The sequence below is a fragment of the Hippocampus zosterae genome, chromosome 6 (assembly GCF_025434085.1).
Source record: "Hippocampus zosterae strain Florida chromosome 6, ASM2543408v3, whole genome shotgun sequence".
Classification (NCBI taxonomy): Eukaryota; Metazoa; Chordata; class Actinopteri; order Syngnathiformes; family Syngnathidae; genus Hippocampus; species Hippocampus zosterae.
Genome location: NC_067456.1, coordinates 20591366 through 20607159, shown reverse-complemented (window position 1 = coordinate 20607159; position 15794 = coordinate 20591366). Strand labels below are relative to the sequence as shown.

The window sequence follows — 15794 nt, the reverse complement described above, 5'->3', positions numbered from 1 at the left end:
GAGAAGGAGTCATGCCACATCACCTACTCGATGGCAAAACGCTCTTCAACTTTGCATTTCCTTGGATCTAGGTGATTTCTATAAACATTGAAGAATGGGGATCGCTTCTCCCAAAGCAGTTTGTCAGGTGTGCTGTTCCACTCTTATTGGATTGGATAAACTTTATTGTCAAATGTACTTTATGTGAAACATACAGCACAGATGAAATTTCTCTTATGCAAGATGTGACGAGATACCTCCAAATCACACACTCAGGGATAGTTATTAAAAATCATCATCATTTCCAAAGGTAAAAAGTTTTCCCATCAATATTCTCATCATTAGTTTCATTCAAAAATATTTGACTCACCTTTGGCGGCAACTAATTTTTAAAAGATGTAACTGACCTGATTTTTATTTCTTAAAAAATAAATATAAATAGGGGCAGAGAAGATGAATCCTGTCTGATGCATTTGTCTGACCTGTCTTCTCGAGGCACTCCAAGTTTTTCTTCCAGTGCCCGCTGATCTCCCTCACTAGGGCCCCACTGTCAGGGGCCAAAGTTTGAAGCTGCTGCAGCCTCTCCTCCAGTGTGTGTGAGGCCTCCAGGACAGGAGCTGGATCTGTGAAAATGCACACAAACAAAGATGTAAGGAAAGAATTACAACAAAGCACATGATATTTACAGTCACTGACTCAAAAAATAAAAGCATTAGAGAGTCCTACACATTATTTTTCATGAGTTCCAACAAAGGTGGACTATGCTCATGAGATTTTCCAAAAAGCAGGCAACTCTGACTTTCACACTAGAGTGCCTTTGAAAAATGGACAAACTGGATATCACGCGAAAAGCTGACTTCCAAACCGTCACTTCGTAATGAATATTTTCATATTCTCATAAATGATCAGGGGGAAAAACACAGATTGTTTTAAAAGGGTGACAATCTTAAATGCCAAATATATACACCAAAACAAAGTGTTGAAAAAGAATGCTCCTGAAAAGGGTGTAAAAAGAGAAAGGATGAAAAAAAAGCAGGATTCTTTAGCACAACAGAGGAGCTATTTTGCAATGCATGCGCGGCAGCACTGGGCCCATGGGGCCAACTAGGAGCCTGTTTCTCAGCTAACAAGTCTCCTCTGTATCATTTGATCATTTAAATTATTATGCCAGGAATTCTCAGGAGGCAGCTCGGCACTCCACATCACAGGGCTGTTTTTAATCTTTGCCTTCCCTTTCTTCCCCTCCCGAAAAGTTCAACAGCTCAGAGAGAGTGAGCTGCTCTTGTTGTGTACCTGCCTGCTCAACACCAAAGGAGGTGACTTCTAGTGCCAAAGCACAAAGAAGGAAGCTCAGGGGAGCTCCTTGACAAGGGGGGCGGGGGGGGGGGGGCCATACACACATACACACACTTGCGTGCATGCCTTACAAACTCCAAAAGAGGAAAATCGCTTCTTTGCTCTACACAAACTTTTTTTCTCGCAGCTTTCATCCGCGCATCTCACACTTGTGTGTCTAGTGTGGGCCCGGACTGCCGTGACATTTCATGAGCTATGAAGCCAAACGTTGCCATCAAGTCCCAGCAAAAATAAACACTAATCACAGACCCCAAACTTCTGCGGCATGCAATTTGTTGAAATCCTGGCTGTGCATTGCGGGGCGTCCAATCCGCTTTTTCGTCAGACAAACATTTCGCACCATTTAATTGATTGCGCTATTTTTCCCAGGACCATTTACAGTCAAACATTGTCTGCTTTCATTGTTGCACCAACTGTGGAGATGTTGCATCAGTCACAAGGGACATCACTATTAAGGGAAAAGCTTTTCTCAGACAAACAGGAAGCACTGCTTTGCCATCGACCCGCTGTCACAGAAATCGCTTTATCTGCCTCTTTCTCATTTCGTTTTTCAACTTTTAGTGATCAAAGGACAGAGATCATACTTGCACATGGATAAATCAGGATTATCAATCATTGGCAAGGGAGTAAGGAAAGTCAAATCGAAAGCCACGGGAAATAACTGAAGTCGGTATACAAAAGTAACCTTGCGGTTGAAGTCGAGATGTGGGGATCCTCTCAAAGGGCTGCGAGATTTACACTTACTGAGGGAGAGTCCAGAAAGTCAGTGAGCAAGTTTGCACAACGCGTCTCCTAATTGGAGGTATTTATGGGCAACAATCTGACGCTGATGGTAAAAAACAAAAAACAAAAAACAAGCTTGACCTTAAAACAGGCTCACAGCTTGCATTTCCATTAATGAACACTACCAAGGCTTTTTAAGTACAGGATACTGTATCAGGGTCTCACCCTTAAAAACATAGGGTTGTCAAACTGTTTTTTTTTTCCTTTCCAACCCTTATCCAAGGATAATTGCATTCCTAATTTGAGGTCATAATTACTGACACAAAAACAAAACATCTGGTGAAAAGCACACATTTGGAGCATTTCCTTTTATGAATTTTATGACCAAAATCAACATTCTGAGGACGACATACAGTAATTCACGGGACTGCCAATGTATGTTTGCATATTGTCATTGTTTCGTCGAGCTTGACAAGATGAGGCTCAAAAGACCGGCAATATTTTTGCCACAAATGTGCAAATACTTTGGAAATATACTCGACCGATCCATCCCATTTCATATCATTCTTGACATTTCTCTGTAGTACAGTCCAAGGTACACATCCAAATCTAATATATTCTAAGGAAACGTTTAAGTCATGTATTATTTTAACATTTGCAGCATTTCATAATGTTTACAATCGGTGAATGATCCACAAAATGTTTCTTGCATTCGCCTTTTTTGCTGCTATAAACCAAATTTTCCTTCAGCTAAAAAAATTGTATGTAATTGTTTTGGGCAATAAAGAGAATTGCCGTGCAGTTAGAAAACACCTGGAGTGACTGTCTTTTTAATTCAAAGACCAAATCAGAAATCTTGGGGTGCTATTCGACTCAGGCTTGACGTTCAGCAGTCATCTGAAATCAATCACTAAAACAGCCTCCTACCTGCTGAAAAACATACCACTGCTGTCCTGTGTAAAACGTGTGTCGATTTTTGTCATTTATAAAAACAATTACAATAGTGGGATGTCCGAAACGCATCCCATTAACGTAAATATTTCGAAAATTACAAAAATGGACATACGTGTTCATCTGACAGCGACGATATTCAGACTGAAGTATTACATGCTCTGAGCAGACCAGGCAAAACTTATCCTTGCTTTCTATTTGCAGCAGACTTGATTATTGCCATAGTTTTCTTATTGGACTGCCTCAAACGAGCATCAAACAGCTGCAGCTCATTCAAAACGTAGCTGCTCGGGTTCTGACCAGAACAAAGAGATCAGAACATATTGCTCCAGTCCTAAAGGCTTTTACACTGCCTAAAAACCAGCTGCAGAATAGATTTTAAAATTATGCTAGAGGTTTATAAACCATAAAATGGTTTGGGTCCTAAATGCATCAAATAAATGCTGATTGAATATAAGCCCAGTAGAGCGCTGAGAGCTGTCGACTTCAATTAATGGAGTCCAGAGTTCCAAGGAAACATAGTGAAGCGGCATTTAGCAGTTATGCTGCACACAAATGGGATAAGCTGCCAACAGAAGTGAAGTCAGCCCCGAGTGTAAATGCTTTTGAATGCAGGTTATAAAAACTTAACCCATAACTTTAATTAAGGTCTTTGAAACGTTTTTAAAGCTATTTTAGGACCCTACACTTTTTTCTTTACTTTTAAATGTTTTGGAAGTTTTCTGTTAAAGTTTTCAAATGTTGTCAGTCTACGTTCTAGTAATTTTTGTGTGCTACTACTACTTGTGAAAAGTCCTCCTCAGACTTCTGGGACAAATATATTTTTACACGCAAACTGTACTTCAGGGATGGACAAGTTCGAGGATGTGGCCAGGGCTATAAATGTTTTATCCATATCCCATCAGGCCCAGGTATTTTTTATGAAACACAAGATCATTTGTCAAAAGTTCATAATTATTGATTTGATTCAATTCAGTGACTCATACTTCAGCCCTTTCATTCATAATAATAATTCAGGGATTTGAAAAATGTCAAAATAAGAGATACTTTTTGAAAATGGATACATGACACCAATTTCAACATTTCGTACACTGAGTGAAGGGGGTGGAGACCGGCTTGCATGCCAATTTAGGAAACTGCATAGACAAGAAAATGCAGACATTGACCTTTTAAGGAGGAAAAATAAGAGAAAATATTTCCGGCCTACAATGTATTTTCATCTTGACAAACTTACATTGAGGATTTCCAACTGTCACTATGGCTCAGTGTACAATTTATGAATGTAAATTATTGCAAAAACGGTTAAAGCAAATGCGTGCCTGGACATGTTTTTTTTTTTTTAATCTCTGTAGAGCTTCAAGCCTACGTAGGTACTCACTCTTTTAATTATGCTTTTGCACAATCGCAGCTGCATTGATACTGAGTTTCATCATTTTAGCAGTGCAGTAATGAGGCTGCCATGGTCTAGTCGCTGCTACCCCGTGGCCACTGACTTGCTGTTTCTGGGCAATTGCATTCCAAAGAAAAAGGCCTTACAAGTATCAGGAAGCAGAAGCCAACATCTGTCAGAAGAAGGAGAGTTCAGTAGTCTGTGTGTGGCACGGAAGAGAAAAGTGCACAGGTAGACTATGTGTCCGGTTGGAAGCGGTTAACGGAGGGGCGGAAGGGCGAAGGTCTTGCGCTGCAAGACAAGCAGGTGTGTCGGCTGGTCCGTCTTTGCCACGTCAGCGATACACTATCATTAGGTGGCGTGGGCGCAGTAGGGTGCACCATTAAGTCTCACTGGGCCGCGTGTAATTACGCTCTGACATAATTAACCCAGCAAGCCCATTAGCCAGGCAGTGGTTGGCTGAAGAGAGGAGGGGGGGAAAAACTATAATTATTTGTTGTGCACATGTTAATGAGGCCAGCTGTGTTCCCATCATACAACACGAACAAATTAATTTACAAGGCTGAGCTCAAGGGGGGTTTTTCTGTTCATTCAAAACAGTGTTGTTATTGTTTTGTTTTTTTTCTCTCGAAGTGGACTTCAAGGTCCACGAACATGTTCTGCTGCTGCAACAAACAGTAAGGGTGCTGTAATAGTGCCGTCAAGGACCAAAACTAGGCTGACACAATTTTGGAGCTCGAGTTTCACCTTCACAAATGGAAATTGATGTTAAGCATTTAGTTTAATTGCCCCCTTCCTGCCGCTATAATTTCTTTGGATTGCAAATACTACCGCATCATATTCAAAACGACAACTTTTTTTTCTGTGCTGCATTGGAAGCTGGCATGCATGGCGTGGAATTAGTTGAAAATAACTTGATGTGCAAATTAAAGAGATTAGTTATACATGTGACTAACACGTGGATAGCAACACCTTTTGGGCATGAAGGATAGATGTTGTCTTTTTCCTCAGAGTATAGAGAGAGGGATTGTAAATGTACCAACAAATACTAAACTTGAGGGACAACCACAAACTATGCTGCTCATTGTTATTTATGTGGCATGCGCTGAAGTCATAAGGAATTAGAATCGCCTCGTTCTTTTGTTTCACCTTTTGTAATTGGACGTGCACACAAAGCTGCATTCCTCCACACACACTTGTTCTCCCTTCCTGGTCCCTCTGGGGTGTCCTACTCCACAGGGATCAGTTGGAAAGGCCCAGCTCTTTTATGAACATAATGCATTATTAAGCACCTCAAACATCTCCTGGGCCTTTGTTTATTACTGCTCTTATTAATCACTTGGGCATAATCACGTCCCACCCATGGAGCTTTCATTCCCCATCAGCTTTTATATGCCCTTATTTTCCAACAGACTGCCACAAACATTTACAGCGTTCCTCCTCCTCCAGCCCTCTTACCCTGACTGTAGGTACTCGGCTGCACAATTACAATAAAGCCAGCTTGCTGTGCCTCGCAGGCCTCTCTGCGTGTGCCTGTTTATGTTTGGTGGGGGTTGAAGAAGGACAACCATTCTTAATGCATTTGAATGGCTTTGAACTACTGAGGTCAGTGCTTTCTGATTTGATCATTTCATAGCTGGAGGGAGCGTTCACTGTGGCTATGTAAGAGATTTACAGGCCTCTTCTAACGGAAAACGACACGAAACGCGACACAATGTAACAGAACTGACCCCTGGCATTCGCGAACGTAGCGGCTGCTTCGGGTTTCCTGGCCACGAGAGGCCTCCAGAAAGTGTGAGGATTTAAAAACACACACACACACAATTAAAAGAAACATGGCGGGGGGGGGAGCCCAAATCAAATTCTACAGAGGGTCCCCCACAAAGGCTCAGAACAAAATTCTGCCCTGCAGTCCCAACCTTCACCACTAGCAAGCACTGTTGATAACATTTTCAACTTCGTTCGCACCCACACATCACATCCATGCTCATTTACACACGCTTTGCACACTTCGTGGGGTGTATTAGGAACACAGTCTTCAAGTCTGATGAGCTCCCGCTCAGATGAAAGTAGCTCTGTACTAAAAAAGAGAGGGCGTGGGCTGGACCCTGAGGGAAGTATGTCTGTGTGTGTGTGTGTGTGTGTGTGTGTGCGTGTGTGTGTGTGTGTGTGTGTGTGTGTGTGTGTGTGTGTGTGTGTGTGTGTGTGTGTGCGTGCGCGCGTGCATGCGTGCATGCAGTGCAAACACCTGGAGCATCAGTCTCTGGGCTACGCCCCTGGCGACAAGGCCTCGCAGATCAACAAACGCTGACGTTCAAACAACTCGCATACATTCCAGGAGGGAAGAGAAGAATGAGACAGCAAGACGGAGAGGTAGAAAAAGACGTGGGAAAAGTTCAGGGCATCTCTGGGAAACTGATGAACTCCGGCAGAAGCTGCCACAATTTTTGCGGCGCTGGGTGATCACAACGTGTTTATCAGGGCTGATCAAAACAGTGCGGAGGTGATATAAACATTGTTGGGGAAACAGTGTTAACAGGCCCCTTTCAAGCCTAAGACGGGGTTCGTACGCACAGCATGAGAAGATGTCACAGGCAAATCAAAATATAGCACACTAATGAAACACTCAAGCGGATTGACATCTCAGCTTTGGGGCCTCATAAAAGGGAGGAGTGGAGAGAACAAAAACACCTTCAAGAACGTCCTTCAAGAAGTTTTCATTTCAAGAGGAGTTGCATTTTCTGCTATATTGGGGGTGCGATTGAACTGCAGCATTATTTCTAAAGCATATCGTCAAAAGAACGGGATCGGGAACCAAAGAGAGCTGCCTGGTGGATAACTGATATGGAACCAGATTTTATTGATAGCCACATACAACGGGTCACAAATCGAAGGGATGTTTTCCCTCCATCTCCATGTTGTTCATTGACTGTGGTCTGCTCTGATTGGACCGAAGGCGCACGTAGGAGCACACGGGAAGGCACACTCGAGGAGAGACACTGTCAAATGAAACAATATGAAAGGAAATAAAACACCCAGCAATGAATAGGAATAACTACATTAAGATTAACGAGCGTGTCGGGTAAAGAATGATTACATCTGTCAAAGAATCAGAAATACACGAGCTGTACAGCGGGAGGGGAACAGAGGGGGATCGCTTTGTTGTTTTTGAGAGGCGGGGAGAAATGAAGTGGGGCCATAGCCACATGACTGCCCTGCAGTAAACCTGGAGCCATCCATTCTCAAGTAAGATGGGAGTTGTGACCTTGGATACCTGCAGCAAGATGCACGGTGACAAATCGCCGCAGAATAATGGAGGTGACACCACATGCTGCAAAAATACAGGAAGGGCTCCCCGCAGAAAACCATCGCAAAACGTATGCCGTTTGCGGCACGTGTTGCTGTTTGTATTCGTCATGCTGGACCAGGGCAACTGCTAATTTGGGGGAAACACGACTTGAAATACTGTGGTTGACGGGCAATCAGTCCATGCCAAATTCAACTGGGCAAGGCTTCAACCGTTCCCACGTGCCTGAATGGGGTGAGCGAGATTGAGCATGTACACAGAGTTGAAATCAAGAAATAACACTCAGTCATCTTCTACAAGTGATGACAGTTGCCTAAACTGTCTTGCAGATCAATATGATCGTTTACTCAAAAAATCCGTGCAATGTGTGTAACATGAGAGACAAAAGGTTTGGAATTGGACTGACAATTAACTGATAGTAATTTACATGCAGTACCTCCTAAAATCAAGGTTGGACTCACAGTCCGCCCCGTGTACTGAACCAGTGGGCTGGACTCATGTGTGAGCAGCGCCTCGGATTCAACCTTTTTACTGGAGGCACAGTAGTCCAGAAATTTTAGTGGTGCAACTAGAACAGTTAGGGGCGCACACGTTCAGTCGAGTTGCAAAGTAAATATTCATACCACCCTTTTCACTCTATTACATATAAATGGGCTGAAGTGCAAAGCAGAAGCTTGTCAGCAACAACAAAAAAAATATTAAAGGACAGCAAATGTGAAAAAAAAAATCTGCACATTTTTGGTTGCACTGGCCTGTAGATGAAAAATGTACTTGCACTGTTACCAAATTTTCAGAGCAAAATTTCCCCTATTTAGAGGCTGCTGGGAGCCCTTTTATAATTGGTGCTCGCTGCCAGAAATATTCGATTCCAGATTACAACAACAATTGACCTGTCACTAAGCGTTATGTCCAGCTCCGGTCCTTGAAGGTATGCAGTCCTGCATATTTCAGATGATTCCTTCCTACACCAGAACTGATTCAAATGATCAGCTCATGAGCAATCTCTGCAGAAGCCTGATGATAATGATCATAATCAGGTGTGTTTGAGGAGTGAAACATCCAAAGCATGCAGGATAGCAGCCCTCGAGGACCGGATTCAATACTGTACGTTAATGGTTGATTTGTTCTTTCGCTTCAGTTTTTTGTATTCAGTGATTCTCAAAGTGTGGTATGTCCATCCATCCATTTTCGAATCCGCTTATCCTCACGAGGGTCGCTGGTGTGTCTATTTCAGCTGTATTCGGACACTACTGGTTGCCAGCCAATTTTAGGGCACACATCGACGAACAAACATTTGCACTCACACTCACACCTAGGGACCATTTAGAGTGTTCCGGCAACCTGCCACACACGTTTTTTGGAATGTGTGAGGAAACCGGATTACCCGGAGAAAACTGCAGGCACGGGGAGAACATGCAAACTCCACACAAGGAAAGCCGGAGATGGAATCACGGCACCTCTCCACTGTGAGGCGGACGTGTTAAGCAGTTATCCACCTTGCAGCCCGTGGCATGAAATGTGGTTTTAAATGTTCAAACTGTGCAAGGCTATACTGGATTAAACACTTTTTTTAATCAATACTTTTGTTAAGTACAGTTCATTTGTGTTTTTGTTCAAACATTTTTTTAGGAAAATTGTGTATGAATTATATGTGCAATTAATTTGATTTGCTCATTACTTACGGACCGTTTTTAAATTTCCTATATTTAAATCGAGTGTTAACATTTAACAGGCGCATGTTTAAGTGGATTAGAATATTCTGATCTTTTTTATGACTTATTTCTTTTTTAATTTTATGTTAATACTTTAGATGGGACAATGGACCTTGAAAACATCAAGCATACTTACATAGTTGACGTGTAAAAGTGCCGGATTTAGCACAGGGTTAATTTCCATCCGTCACCCCCGAAACACAAATACATAAAACACACAATTAATACAATTGTTAAAATAAATAAATAATTTTAAAAACATGATTAGTATTTAGTCATTAAAACATCGACATCAATTTTGATGAACACTTACAGCTTAAGCCTATTTACGACACTACATTATTTTAATGTTGGTCATGATGGGGGTACTGTTTAAAAATGGACACATACACACATTTTTGAGTACCATATATTTCAGACTATAAGTCACAACTTTTTTCATAGTTTGGCTGCTCCTACGCCTTATACTTGGATGCAACTTGTATATACGGTAACCGTATTATAATTAGAGCTCAGACAGGAAACCAAAATCCCCTTACCCTAATTGTGTTGACTTTCTGTGCATGACCATCACATTCTTTCCACCAGTCGTAATGCCCCAAAAGTATGTGCCAACTGCCAAAGGACAGTCAAAGAAGAATGGAAGAAGAAGAAGAAATCGAGAAAGAAATGGAAGTAGAAGAAGAACTAAAAGACGAAGAAGAATTGTAGTCATGGCAGATGTTGTTTCCTGGAACTCTGCTGCAATCGCTGGCAAGTGGCATCTGCCAAACAGCATTTACTTTTTACAGACCAACTAGACTTATATTTTTGCGGGATTCTAGTTCAGGTAAGTCATTATAAACTAAAAAGAAAAAAACTTTCCATTTTCAGCGAAAGTTTTGTTCAACCGGAAAATTGCTTGCTGCCCATCAATATTTGGAAATTCACACCGACACCACGCTGAGACTGTAAGAATTCGAGGCGCCAGAGCGCGTTCCCCAGACTATGTCATAAAGCAATTAGCGGCTCGTGCTTGGACTGTTTCCTTTCCATGTGCTGCCTGATGCGCTCGGCTCTGGCACTCCTTTTTCGGGACAATATGAATAACTGAAGGGCAATGTTCTGAGTTTCCAAACAGTCGGAGCAAAGCAGTGCATACTAGGAGTATATTAAGAATGCATCTACGATTAAGGAGCGGGTATTTGGGGGGGAAAGTCCGAGCTCCACTATGTCTCGGTTTTTGCAAAATAAATGTCCCCCAAAAATGTGACTTGTACTCTGAAGCGACTTATATGTTAGTTTGTTTTCTTTCTTAATGGTGCATTTTTTGTTTTGACTGGTATGAATGATACTCCAGAACAACGGGCCAGAAAATGGAGTAACTGGTTGATACAATGACTTCGTAATGTTCCACTTTTGACTTTTTCTGATAGTACCACTAGTCTCAAATCAACCTAGTTTACTAGCTTTTACTCGGTTACTTCGCAAAATATGCTCCTGTGTTAAATTCTGGGGCTTTAGACCAAATGACCCCCCCCCCCCCCCCCCCCCACACACACACACACACACCCTCACCCACAATGTTAAGGAAATGGCTTGTAAATGAATTGGTGTGACAATTTCAAGTGGAGCGAGAGAGAGAGAGAGAGAGAGAGAGAGAGAGAGAGAGAGAGAGAGAGAGAGAGAGAGAGAGAGAGAGAGAGAGAGAGGGAATATCAAATAGGAGACTTCAAGGCACAAGGAGACCTTTCAAGGCAAAAGGAGACCTTTAAAAGTCAGCTGCTGCTTTTGCTATTTCTCTGTCGCAGACTTTTATCTTGCGTTCATTGAATTAGTGAACAGCTTTCTCTACTCCTGCCACAAGTGTTTCTCTGATCTGGAATGAGATTGGGCCATGTTTTGCCGCAGTATCCTGCAACACAGCGACCGTGTGCACATGGATGGGCATTGAAATTGAGAACAGCAGAAACAACAACACCAAAAAGTTTTTGCTCTTCTCTAACCCCTGGCCCCTCTCTTGCTTTTCCCCAATTGGCCTCATCAGGCCCGCGTTCCACATGAGGCCAGACTTCAGTTTAATTGGCCTTCTACAATCAACAGGCAAACTCCTCGAGGATGAATTCGCTCCTCAGCTATGTTAAGCAGTCTCAAGGACCTAGGCTGGGTTTTGAAGTGGCCTCACGCAGAGTTCTGGAAACCACTCAGATCACGGATTTCTAAAAAATGGATAGAAGCCACAGGGTGTGGGCCTTTATGCATCTCATATCAATGTGCAAGCTTACCACAGAATATCAGTGGGAAGAGCAATATTTTTGGATTTGTTGATCACTTCATATACATGAGGTGATTTTTCTCTGCTAGTCACCAAAATGGACAGCTCGCCACATTCAGGATAATTGCTGGGAAATTAATTGATCTTGATAGAAGAAAAGATACGGATTTGTGGAAGTTGATTTTTTTCAGTGTGGGACGATTGTTTCTGCTGCTATTGTCAGGAAAGATAAACATCTACAGTCTTATTGGGAGACTCACCCGGGGCCTCAATAAGCTGTTTGTAGATTCCAAGGAATGCAGACTCAGCCTCCTTACTCCGTTTGTTCAGAGCGACCACCTGCGGGGACACAAAAATGCCATTGAGGTAAGTTTCGGTGCATATTACATGTATATTTGCGGCGCTTGATAAACAAGCATGTGATGACTTTGAATACATTCACTAAGAGAAGTTTCTGTCAATCAAATATTCATCTTATTATACTGTGTGACAAACTTCAACGCCCCAAAAATTAAGCCACTCAAAAATGCGATTGAAATGATCTGCAAAAACGTACCACTAAAGTTGCTTTGAACTTCAGAAATTGAATATACATCATGCATTAGGCAAATATGTTTGCAGCATGTTTCAACATGGTGGACAGACGCGTAGTTTATGTGCAGCATATAAGACTTATTGAATCATTTGAGCTTTTATTTAGGAGCATAAATATAAGGTCAGTGGTTTCCAACCTGTGGAACCAAAGCAAGTATTGTGTATGAAAAACCTCATGGTAAAACCACCACACAAAAATAATCAAAAGTATGCATCCTGACATAATGATTTTGTCTCAGTTTAGTCACAAATGTACTCAGGTCTGAAATCTGAGCTTGCATTTTCAGGGTAACAGACAGGTTCGTTGTAACTACCTATGCCACTGACATAAATAATAATGTAAATAATACAATAATAATAACAATAGGGTGGCCCGGTGGTCCAGTGGTTAGTGTGTCGGCCTCACAGTTCAGAGGGACAGGGTTTGGTTCACAGGAAGGCCGGAGCTGGCACCGGCCTTCCTGTGTGGAGTTTGCATGTTCTCCCCGTGCCTGTGTGGGTTTTCTCCGGGTGCTCTGGTTTCCTCCCACATTCCAAAAACATGCATGGAAGGCTGATTAAACACTCAAAATTGTCCCTAGGTGTGAGTGTGAGCGTGGAAGGTTGTTCATACCTTTGAAAAAAATATATATAGAAGACGAGTGACAGAGTAACAAATAAACAGCTTGAGGAATGCATGATGTGTGTCTTATTAGGAGAACCATGTGTCACGCACACACGCATGCACGAGACGATTAAAGGCACATGGATAAATTCAGATTCTAAAAACTATTTATTCCCGTGAGGCAATAAAAGGTGCAGTGTGAAGACACAACAATGCAATACAAAAAAGTCTTTTCCACACATCTTATTTTACGTTTTATTTGTGTTTAGAAAGTGTCTTTCAGTAAGTTTAAAGATGTTAATTCCATAATTTCCATTTGATTTTTCTTAATCAACTACGAATCATCAGAAGCTGTGTCATTATCCTTTTTTCTGCCAAGACATACTCAACTCAACTCAACTGTATTTATAGAGCACTTTCAAACAGCCATCGCTGCAAACAAATTGCTGTACATGGAGCAACTAACATATATACAAAAATAAAGCAGTAAATCAGTAACAAAGATGGCGCCTTGCAAGGTGATATTTGGCCTGGTTATTGTCATCCAATGCCTGCACAAGAATGCTGGCGAGTGACGGTGCCCATCATCAGCAGCAGAGCCTGCAAACCTCAGCTCAGTGGGTGACGCAAACCAATTAACGATTCATTAGGAGGCACAAAGAAAGTGAATAAGCCCGCCATCGGGCTCTCTGGAAAGAGCACCTGCTCGAGCGAATAAGTGAGTTACATTTAGTCTAGCTCCTGCTGAGACCTCTGAACTGTTTACTCAGTCAAAAGAAGAGCAGAAGGTGCTTCTCAATACCTTTAATTCATATCGCAATCGATTTCGTAGCTGTAATTACTTGACTACTATGACAACAATTGAAAAATATTTTCACAAGACGGTGGTGCTAATGGTGTATTAGGATTGTTTAGTGGAGTCATAATTAAGGTGTCTGGGGGAAAAAAAACAACCTGGGCACGTGGAGCCTTTGATTTACTGGAAATGGCTGCCGTTTTCCCTGGGGAGGCATAGCAACAACATCATGTTTAAAGAAATATCATAATATCAGATCAAGCAACCCCCTCCTCCTCCCCATCAATGCCACGATGAGCAGCTCAGAAGAGATCATGGAAAATGTAAAAGGCTGGCGCCCAATCAATACAGATGTAATAGTATGTAGCTCGCAGCCAACTCCCTGCAACATTGTATTGTTGTTTCCCTCCGCTTTACGTCCATTTAAATCCCCCAATCCCTTCTCGAAAAAGGTGTCACTGTGGCAGATTGCTCCAAATTTGAGGCGTTTTGTGTCACAAAAATATACATATGCTCAAACCAAAAATGAGCACAAAATTAGCAGACTGCAACTTCAATTCAGTCGCACATCCACGGCATCATACTGTCCATCAGAAAACAAACCTGAGTGTGAATCAATTTGTTGTGCAAATTTGACGGACAATAACTGGGAAGGAGAAGCAACAAGCTCGACAAACGTTTTGAAGATAATGATGATTTTGTTGTTTTCCTCAAACCATGCCTCTCTTCCTATGCCTTCTGGCTGGTAGCTGGCTAGGTTTGCATTTTTGGAGGAGTTAGCTGCAGCCCACAGAAAGTGCTCAGGTACACTCAATTTTGCATGGACAAAGAAGAGGAGCACGACTGGAGCCCCACAGATTGACCTGGAGACTAACTAAATGCAGCTTCACAATGTTTGCTATGAACTCTGGGCTCCATTAATTGACCCAAGTCTGCAGATTTCAGAGTCCTGTTGGGTTTATTTTAAATCAATATTTATTTAATGTATTCAGAACCCAAACCATTAAGTGATTTATAGACCAGTAGCAGAATTTTTTAATTATTCTCGAGCTGATTAGTTTTATACATTCTGGTATCTTGTTTCTGGTCAGAACCCGTTCCTGAAATGTGCTATTTCAACAAAAGTTCCTGACCTGGCTTTGTTATGGTTTGTGTCATGACCATCCTGACACAGATATTCATAAGCAAATTAAAAAAAAAGACCTAAGAAGATGTGAAGGCAAGGACAAGGCTCCAGAGATTAGCCCAGCAATCACACCATTAATCTACCTTGAGAAGCAAGCAGACACATTTTTTTGGGATGGACACCCCACCCTTGCTATCATCAAAGTACTACGAAAAGAGGTGCATTCTGATGACCTACAACAAGTACCTGGGTGTTCTTCCAACAATAAACTATACTGGTCCATCAACACGGACACTCTGATCAGGAAGAGCTCTTCCTGCTAAGAAAACGGAGGTCTTTTGGAGTTCAGGGGTCACTCCTTACGACCTTCTAGGACTCTGTGCTGGCGTCAGCCATTCATTGTGGCATAGTCTGCTGGTCAGGCAGCATCTCGGCCCGGGACAGAGAGAGACTGGACCGACTGGTCAGGAGGGCCAGCTCTGTCCTGGGATGCTCCCTGGACACTCTGGAGGAGGTGGGCAGCAGGAGGATGCTAGCCAAGCTAAAAGCTATGATGGACAGACCCTCGCATGCCCTCCAGGCCACCCTGACAGCACTGGGCAGCTCCTTCAGCCGGAGACTGATAAACCCGCGCTGCAAGAAGGAGAGGTACCGCCGCTCGTTCCTGCCAACTGCTGTCAGGCTATTGAATAGACGGATCTAAAAACCTGCACTCACCCCCACTCACCCATTTCTAATATGGAATAGATTTAATATTCATATTTTATCATTTATATACTTCTTGTTCTTCTACTTCTTCCTTTCATAATTTTGCTGCAGTAAATTGGGAATGTCTCCATTGTTAGACAAATAAAGGTTTTCTTATCTTGTCTTATCTTATCTTATCTTATTATATGGAGTTGATCAGGGAGTCACAGTCATCTCCATGGTAATCCGGTACAATGGGTTTGCTAGAACAGAAGTCTCACGCTGGTAGACAGAAGAACTTATGGTTGTTGTAAA

At 42.3% G+C, this 15794-nt stretch overlaps 1 protein-coding gene across 2 annotated transcripts in view; it reads right to left on the bottom strand.

Annotated features, from left to right (window-relative positions):
• The window catches only part of cux2b (cut-like homeobox 2b), a 103445-nt gene that overhangs the window by 26072 nt on the left and 61579 nt on the right, over nt 1–15794 (bottom strand). For both annotated transcript variants that reach the window (XM_052068149.1, XM_052068150.1), the window contains exons 4-5: nt 11933–12011; nt 462–602 (exon numbers count right to left, since the gene is read on the bottom strand). In XM_052068149.1, coding sequence (XP_051924109.1) covers nt 462–602; nt 11933–12011 — 220 coding nt within the window. The remainder of the gene's footprint in view (nt 1–461; nt 603–11932; nt 12012–15794) is intronic.